General features: G+C 33.7%; 1 protein-coding gene across 1 annotated transcript; it reads left to right on the top strand.

The window, feature by feature from the left end:
• Nucleotides 1-310: 310 nt before the first annotated feature.
• On the top strand, nt 311-6,309 carry LOC145617590 (putative E3 ubiquitin-protein ligase BAH1-like 1). The gene is made up of 6 exons (XM_081672301.1): nt 311-517; nt 1,624-1,862; nt 1,976-2,230; nt 3,596-3,733; nt 5,789-5,847; nt 5,971-6,309. The coding sequence occupies exons 1-6, from the start codon at nt 340-342 to the stop codon at nt 6,074-6,076; spliced, it is 975 nt and encodes a 324-aa protein (XP_081528427.1). The 5' UTR covers nt 311-339; the 3' UTR covers nt 6,077-6,309.
• Nucleotides 6,310-9,411: the final 3,102 nt, after the last annotated feature.

Raw genomic sequence — 9,411 nt, 5'->3', positions numbered from 1 at the left:
TATTATGAAACCACCACCTCCTATAAAACCTCCAACTCTTTCTCTCATTTTCACATTTTTCACCATTTTCCTACACTCCTTCCCCTTTTTTAAGCTACCCTTTTTCATATAAGACCAAAAATTTTAAATATCCACTAAAAAAATCCTTAATCATATTTTTTGTTGTCTTTTTTCTCATAAAAAAGTGTCTTTTGTATATTTTGTTCTTCAACAAGATTGAATTTTTTTCTATCATTTTAATTTCTGAAAAAAAAAAGTTTATCTTTTTATTTTCTGGGTATTTGTTTTTTTGAAGAAAAAAAGAAATAAAAATTAAAAAAAATTAAAATTTTAAAAACCATGAAGTTTTGCAAGACATATCAAGAGTACATGCAAAATTGGGAGAGAGAATTTCCAGGAGTTGGATTCAAAAATTTGAAGAAAATTCTGAAGAAGTGTAGACATGACATTGAATCCCACAATTCCTGTGATGATAATGGTGATTTGATTCCTTCTAATTGCCCTCATCAATGTCCTGGTAATTTTTCTTGAATTATTTTACACTAGTATTAATTATTGTAATTAATTAATTATTGAATTTACTCAATTTCTATGTTATTTGGACAAAATAGATTAATTTGACAGAGATGTTTTCGAGTGGATTTTTTTTTAGTTTTTTCTGGATTTTGATTGATGGGGATTTGATTTAGCTTGAGAAACAAGTTTGTAATTATGAATATTGATGAATGAAAATGAAAAGTTTTGCCTTTTTGATATAATAATTAGCTGGAAATCATTAATTTATGGAAAAGATTGAATCTTTTCGCACTTTGGGTGATCAAATTTAATTGTAATTCCTTTTTTGGTTGATTTGGCGAAATCCTCTGTATTGGTGCTTTGCAATGTCAAAAGTGTTTATATTGTTTTTATTCAATTTCTCGACCCTTGTAAAATACACCTTTTGTCCTTATTTTTTTGGTTTTTGCTTCAACAAGTGTTATTTTTAACTGGATTTTATTTAACAGTAGTCCATTTTGTATCATTGTCAGTTAATTTTGTTGTCGTACTTATATTAATCATGTTGATTTGATTGTCAGTTTTTAGTTTCGTAGTCGTACTTATATTAATCATGTTAATTTTGAAAGCCGATACTTAGACCGAACCTATAGAAACAAAAAACATTAATGAACATTGAACATACTCTAAAATTCATCTTATGCATTAGTTTTTTTAGGTGAAAATGTAGGACCAAATCATGTGTTCAACGGCATTATTAGATGTTTTTGTTCGTTATAATTGTATTTTTTATTAGGGAATACTTGAGAAATGGAGGAATATTGCTTATGGCCCTATTTGGTTAGCTGGTTGTATTAACTGATTTGATTATAACATACGGTTTCTGAGCTGATTCGAAGGTGTATGCGAAAGAAACTTTGAGATGATGGTGTTACAAATGCAAATTGGAACATAAGACAATAATGTTTGTTTTTCCCATGCCCTTGTTCAAAGTAATATTATTGCTTGGTAGAGGGGAACTGGAACCTAAGGGTGGGTTTTTTTTTTTTTTTTTTTTTTTTTTTGCGAGCTTTTCGTGTGGTTGTTGTTCGGTTTCTAATGATGAGAACTGATGATCCGTGTTTGCAGTATGCGATGGTACATTTTTCCCGTCACTTCTCAAAGAAATGTCTGATGTAGTGGGCTGTTTCAATGAGCGTGCTCGAAAGCTGCTTGACTTGCATTTAGCAACGGGTTTTAAGAAGTATTATGTATGGTGTAAAGGAAAGCAAAACCATGTATCTTTGATTCAAGAGGGGCAAGACCTTGTCACTTATGCCATGATCAATGCAATTGCAGTTCGGAAAATTTTGAAGAAATATGATAAGGTAGAATCTTGTTATTCAAGAGATTCTTTGGGATTCTTTAGAATTAATTAATTATTAAAGAATTAGTTGAGTGTATTATAAAATATGCTGATGGTATGCTTGCAATTGGATAGGTTCATTATTCTAAGCAAGGTCAAGAATTCAAATCACGCGCTCAGAGTATGCACGTTGAGATCCTCCAATCGCCATGGCTTAGTGAGCTCATGGCCTTTCACATTAATTTAAGGGATAAAAAGGCAAAGGCAAGAACGGGAGCTTATTTGTTTGAGGGCTGCGCTCTTAAATTTACGGACGGAAAGCCGTCACTGACTTGTGAGCTCTTTGATTCTGTGAAGGTGGATCTTGACTTGACTTGTTCTATTTGTTTGGTGAGTATACTTATATTGTATATACTAATGTCTTTTCGTTCTTCATTTGCATCTTCAACTTTATACAATCTTAGGTGTATGTCACTGAAAGTCTGAAATTAGCACGATATAATTAGCATGATCAAGTTGTGTTATTTTTTATAATATGTGTGAGTAATTAAAATTAGTTGCTTAATTTTGTGTCTTTTAAGCAATATTAAAGTATACTACTGACTTTTTCAATCATCTTAATCGTATCTGACTCATGTAAATACTCTTTTAGAACTTCAAAGGAAGATAAGTACTTCCCAGGTCTGGCCTTGTGAAACAGCTGCCTTGCAACATCATGTTGAAAAGTTGAATAGTTTTTCTTGTCACGAGTCATGACAGCATGTTACTCTGTTTTCCTCACCCTAGAAATTTGCTTTGTTTTGTGTTTTCCTTTACTCCCTTCATTCTCTTATAATTGCTCCATTTGACTTTCATGTTTGACGATACACAAGTTTGATTGTTAATATTGTTCACTCCATATGAGTTAAAAAACCCGTAAAAGTTAGTAGTATACATTCCTCTAATTGCAAGTTGCAACACTTCTCATTTCACGTTTGCCAATACATTATTTCAATTGCTAATATATTAATTACAAATATGTAAAAATTATAAAAATTTGACACTATGAAAGTATAAATTGAGAAGGATCTAACAAGGTCTCACAAGACTTTTTTTTTTCTTTCTTACTTATGATGTTATGAATCATCAAAGTTAGTCAAAGTGGAGCATAGGGATAGGTTAAAAGTCAAAGTGTTCCAAGTAAAAAAAAAAAAAAATTACAGTAGAAGTATGATTCAAAGAGCATAACAAATAAAGCTCAAAAGACACCGCTAATCTTTTTTATTTCCTGGAAGACCCCCTTGTAGGCTATACCAAACAACAATATGGAGGATGTTCATCAATATTAGAGCTCATCAACAATTATTATAGTTTTACTAAATACGATACTAATTGATTAAAAAAAAAAAAAAAAAAAAGTCGTGTTTGCTACTTTTTTATATCTATATGTTGTATGATTCTTGTATCTAAAAGAAAGTAAGTCATAAAACGATTAAGTTAGCTAATTTTTACTTCATATTAGTTACACCTTTTTTAAGTTACCCATTTTAAATTAGTTGTCTTTTTTTTATCTACATTAGGTTTACTTTTTATCCTTAAAACTATGTGTGTTAGATTGTGTACAATTGTGGCTTGCGAATTTGATCAATATGATAATTCTATCTTGTGTGTATTATCATTAATATTATCTGTATGTGCTGGAACTTCTCTAATTTTTTAGTACATAGCTGATCTGGGAAATTGACATTGTAGTTTCTCTCTTCTAATATTATACAGGATACAGTGTTTGACCCTGTTGCTCTTACCTGTGGTCATATATTCTGCTATATGTGTGCCTGCAACGCTGCATCTGTGACTATAGTTGATGGCCTGCAGGCCACATCTCCAAAAGAGAAGTGTCCATTGTGCCGAGAGGTAATCATGAATGCCCTTTCTAATTTGTTTATGTTATCTCGTTCAATCTTTATCGTATCATTTAGGACACCTACAAAATGCAAGCTTCCAGATGTATGTGTAATGACATATTTCAAGCTGTCAAATACATAACTTTATAAAGTAGAGGAGTACCTCCTACTATTGCCAATTGGTTTTAGTATGGAAGCTCCAAAGCCTTGTTTGTGGACCTAACTCTCCTCCTCCTTGTTCGGGTCACCCAGGCCCATTTCATATTATTTCGAAATTTAACATGGTATCAGAGCCCGGGTTGCGAGTCTCTTCTAAACTGGGTATTTAATCGCTACTGGATAAGGATTTACCTCGACAGGATGTCCAGCCCCTAAGAGGATTATTGATCTGGCCTTATCTAGTTAGGTCTGAAGTTCTAAGGACACTCATAAGTGAGGGGGAGTGTTGAAACCCATTATAGCCCACTTATGAGTGTCCCACATTGGAGAAAGAAGAGAGATAGTTTCACTTTATAAAGTAGAGGAGTACCTCCTACTATTGCCAATTGGTTTTAGTATGGAAGCTCCAAAGCCTTGTTTGTGGACCTAACTCTCCTCCTCCTTGTTCGGGTTGCCCAGGCCCATTTCATATTGTTTCGAAATTTAACACTGTCAAATACATAACTCTAGCTGTTATGAGACATGAAGTATTTGTTCTGACTGCAACTAGATAACATTGCTCCAATCGCTCACATTTGAGATAATTACATGATATTACAAGACTTGTTAGAGTGGAACCATTTTTTTATCACCTCCCCATTATTTGGACTAAGTAGTGACAGTGTGGCATTTTAGGAGTTCTATTAGAATCAATTACTTTGCCAGGAAAGGTGACATTGTGGCTTAAATAGCAATCATGGAGTATATGGATTTGCAAATAGGTTGCATCATACTTTGTATTTAAGAGGCGTTGATAGACAGCTTGGTCATTGTAATATTTTTTTCACCCCAAGTATCTGTTTTTCTTCATATGTTCCATTATTACTTCAGAGGGTGTATTTTAGTGGCAATGGGATATACATGTTTGAGGATAGACTTGCATTAACATGGATTAAGTGTTGGACTTTCCTAAGTTATTTTTAAACTATGTACCTATATCACATTACCCAAAAGGCTGTTAATGGCTTTTGAACACTCGAAGATTCATATTTTGTGGTATTTTCTTGGGGCAATAATTGTGCTAAAATTGTGACCAAGCTAATCTTAATCCTTGTCAGTAGCATTAAACCCATATAATGTTAGGGATTTACATGAGCTCTTTGCGCACAATTTAAAATTTGATCTGTGGTATAGAATCATTTGTTTCTTGAGTGCACATAAGAAAGCCGTAGAAGTTAGATTGGTAGAGACGTAGTTTTAGAGGCTAGTGATTCATCTAGATATTCTCAAATGGGAACTAACACTTTTATTTTAGGACAGGATTTAAAATTAAAAAAAAATCTGCTAAATATGATCACATTTTTATTGGTTGTTCAGGAATATCTGTTTTCATGTATACTAATAGATTGTGAGGAGGTTGCTTTGCTTTTTTACACTATATTCTCTCATCTAATTTGTTTGAAGTTGCTTTGCTTTTTTACACTATATTCTCTCATCTAATTTGTTTGAACTTACATGAATTTAATGGCCCTTATAAGAACTTAATTGAATATTATTTTAGTTGTATGCTGAACTTGGTAGCCCTTTAAAACGTATGTAACTTCTTTTATGGCAAAAACAATGAAGCCCTTTACATTCTTGATTGCTGATTGGCATTGTGGAATAATAAAATAGAGGCTGTTTCCTTTTATCTACACTTGCTAGACAATTCTTTTTTAAATGTCACTAGTTTATTGTCCCTTGAACTTTCAATATTATAAATTTATAATCTTTTGTTTCTATCAGACGGCCTCAAACCCACCTTCAGACATATATTCACTAGCTGCTGTGAAACGGCAACGACATGTCATCATTTGTTCCCTGTGAAATTTTATAGGTAGAACATATCACTTGGATGCTTACTTAACTCATTTGCCATTAATTTCAGGCTGGGGTCTACGAGGGCGCTCTACACTTGGAGGAGCTTAATATTTTATTGAGCCGAAGGTATTTTCCATTATTATATATAATATGCTATTTTTTCTTATGAAACCCCCCCCCCCCCTTCTTTTTTATTCATCTTGCAATTACTAACATATTGTGAGTCCTTTATCCATCACTTGTGTATAGGTGCCATGAGTACTGGGAAGAGAGACTTCAGTCGGAAAGGTTGGAGAGGATAAAGCAAGCAAAAGCACACTGGGAATTTCAGTGCCGAGCTTTCATGGGTGTTTGAACTAAATTGCGGGTGCTGATTCCATCAACCTTGTTAGGTGATCGACCTTTTGGATTTAGCTTCTTGGATTTGCTTTAATTTGATTGTTGAAAGCCTTGGGCCTTTACCCTGGTGCATAATAGCTTTGTCGTCTGTAAAATAAAAACTTTTTAACCAATAAGATACTTCATTGAGTGGTCAAACAGAAATCCTTGGTTGGACTGTAGAGTGTTTTAGGCAACCTCCATTTTAGGTGTTTGGAAAAAAAAAATCCATTTCTCTGGTTGGATTTTTGAGTGCTTTATGAATGTTGAGTGGATCATAAGCGTGTAAACTAAAACCCGATAAGAAAAAGCATGGAATGGGACTATGAATGATTATTTAGAGGTGATAGCGAGTCATGCTGGGAGCTGGAGTTTGGATAGTTTGGTCTGGCTGGCACAAACTTAGATTCGATCTCAAGCTATGTTTGAGCTTGTCAAGCTCATATATATTTTAGGTTTGGCTCTATTCATGAACCTTATTCTGAAGCAGTGCATCTTGTGTGCGGCTGGCCACACCATGTGACCACTTGTTAAAGAACAAAGTAACCCCTATAACACTTACTCAGTAACCCCTTGTAATACTGACACCCCAAAGTAACCCCTATAACACTGACAAAGTAACCCCTGTAAAACTGAACGAGTAACCCCTATAACACTAACGAAGTAACCCCTATAACACTGTGTGGCTAGCCACATATAAGACTTTTGTGATTCTGCAGATAGACAAATCAGAAATTGTCGGCCAGTTTAGACCTTGTAATACTTCTTACATAGTGATTGAAATACTTATTGGGGCAGTTTCTTTGGTCACGAATGATTTGGTGAGATAGTCATAAATGATAATTGTTTGGTGGCTCATGAAAGGTTGAAGAAGAAGAAAGCTAGCATGGAGCTTTGTTAATGAATATGTCTTTTAGTGAAGCGGTTTCTTTCAGTCACGGATGATATGGTCAGCTAGTCATAAATGATAATATGCCTTTTTTAACCATGTAGTTTTAAGTATGATAATTGTTTGGTGGCTCATGAAATGCCGAAGAAGAAGAAAGCTAGCATGTTATCACAATCTTTTATGTAGAATTAAATAAAGCCTATGAGCTTTGTTGAAAAAGTTCTTAGAGCAGCGGGTTTTAAACATCCGGGTGACCGGATGCAGTAATACAGTAGGAAGGCTTTCTCTAGAACATGCTATGTATATTGCACCATAGTTCTCATTAATGGATAGCATTCACGGACCTTCAACATGATTCCATTTCTAGGCCAAGACCATCTTTCCATATTGCTTGAACACCCTGAATAGATTATGTGATCTCGAGGAAAATGGTAAATTTTCATTTATTATCTTGTTCAGTAAATAACAATTCCTATGCTAGCCAAGTTTGTGTGGACCCTAAGGAAGGTCTTGGGAAGTTGATTGAAGAATCAAGAGACACTTGAGATGCTCGACGGTTGTTGATGGAAGGTTGACAAGTGTTTTTCAATATCTTGTTCAGGTGGTCTTACAAAGTTCATGTCGCTTCATCCACTTAGAAGATATATAGTATCAATTTACTGAAAGGGAAAGTAGCTTCTGGAAATTCGCAAGTAGGGAGGATTAAGTCCAAGGAGATGCGATTATGACCATGAACTTCAAAGAAGAATGAAGATACACTTCACTGTAATATATGCAGGAAGTAGAAAGTTACATGCTGTTGTATTTTACAGAAGGGTACTTGGAGGAAGCAAACGTAGTGGCAGGCGAAATAGACAACATATATTACTACCTTGACTTTTCAAGTGGAAGCGTACGCGGTCATCATATCATGTTAGTGTGATGATAACATTGAGGTGTCATGTTTGTAGGATGATAGCATTGTAGGAGGCACATCACTTTTTTTTTTTTTTTTTTTTTTGTCCTAAAATCCATACAACTTTTGAGGATAAACAATATCTTTTTACACTTCCTCTCGTACATTTTGACATATCTACTTACCATTTTGTCACGTGGGATTTTGTTTGATTCAACTCAATTTATATATTTAAAAAAATATAAATTAAATGTTAATATTTTTCTTTGTTACATATATGATTATCAATGTTTGAATGTGTATATTAAAAGGAAACAAAAGATTTACAAGCCTATATATTGTAAATTAATTTCAAGATTCTGTCAAGATGGATTAATTCAAGAAAATTGGGATCCATCTCAAGAAGAGAGAGAATGAAGGGAATGAGGGAATGAGAGAGAATGAAGGGAATGAGAAGAGACGGGAAATCTTAGAACTTGTACGGAGTATAGGAATAAGAGAGAGAAATGAACGATGGAATCCTAAAGTATTTATAAGAACGAGGGAATGAGAAATTTTATAATATGAATATTAATATCTTTGGTTGCGGAGTAATTTTTAAGTCTTGGTACATTTTAGATTTTTTATTATAGAATGTAGATACATCTTGGAGGTCATCGGCTTACCGCTCACAAAGCATGAATATGAGCCTTAGAGAGTTAAGAGCAAGAAATTGGAAAATTTCATGAACATTTTTCACTTGCTATTTTTGACCTGTGATGGATATTATGTAATTTGGTTTATAATTTGTGTCTTAGAAGAGTTAGAACAATATATTTCTCACAATGGCCGCCAACAATTAAGATTGCAGCTATGATTTGCCACAACAGTATTCCAAACTACATCAATAGTAAGCTACAATTCACAACCTTAATAAACCCATTCTAACTTTAGTATACACCACTTGTCAATCACCGATTTCATTTTTTTTTTTGCTACGCGACTGGTGACTATTGTTGCTTTATAACTATGAATATTGCAAGCAAGTCCAAAAACGGACAAGTGTAGGCCATGTGGACCATGTAGTTGCTCGCCTGATCTTAACTTTTGTTATGATTTATATAAGAAGATATTATGTGAGATTGGATTCACAAAAGAGTCCACTTTTTAACATTAAAATGCAATATCAACACTATAATGTCTATTATCATATATTAAAAAATTTAAAATATTGTATCAGATTTTGGAGCATTTGTCACATATACAAGTATTTGTATCAAATATTGCTTTGTATATCATATATTTATACTAGTTCTTGGCCCAAGAAATACTCTAAGTTAGTATTTGCTAATTAGTTTTGCATACATTAAGGGCCTGTTCACATTTACTTAATTTCAGTTCAGTTCAGTTCAGCTCCATTCAAATCAGTTCAGTTCAGTTCAGCTCCTAATTTCCTTTTCTCATAAAATATTCATTTCAGCTCAGCTCAGTTCAGTTCAGCTCCAATCAGTTCAGTTCAGTTCAGCTCCAATCAGTTCAACTAAGTTCA

This window comes from Chenopodium album, chromosome 26 (assembly GCF_948465745.1).
Source record: "Chenopodium album chromosome 26, dcCheAlbu1.1, whole genome shotgun sequence".
Taxonomy (NCBI): domain Eukaryota; kingdom Viridiplantae; phylum Streptophyta; class Magnoliopsida; order Caryophyllales; family Amaranthaceae; genus Chenopodium; species Chenopodium album.
Note: the sequence above shows the minus strand (reverse complement) of the source record. Positions and strands in the feature narration are given on the sequence as shown.

Bases quoted from the DNA above. Each gene is read 5' to 3' on its own strand.
- LOC145617590 (XM_081672301.1), top strand. From the start codon at position 340: ATGAAGTTTTGCAAGACATATCAAGAGTACATGCAAAATTGGGAGAGA. The intron at 2,231-3,595 runs GTGAGTATACTT...AATATTATACAG, and splicing joins TGACTTGTTCTATTTGTTTG to GATACAGTGTTTGACCCTGT. The intron at 3,734-5,788 runs GTAATCATGAAT...CATTAATTTCAG, and splicing joins AGTGTCCATTGTGCCGAGAG to GCTGGGGTCTACGAGGGCGC.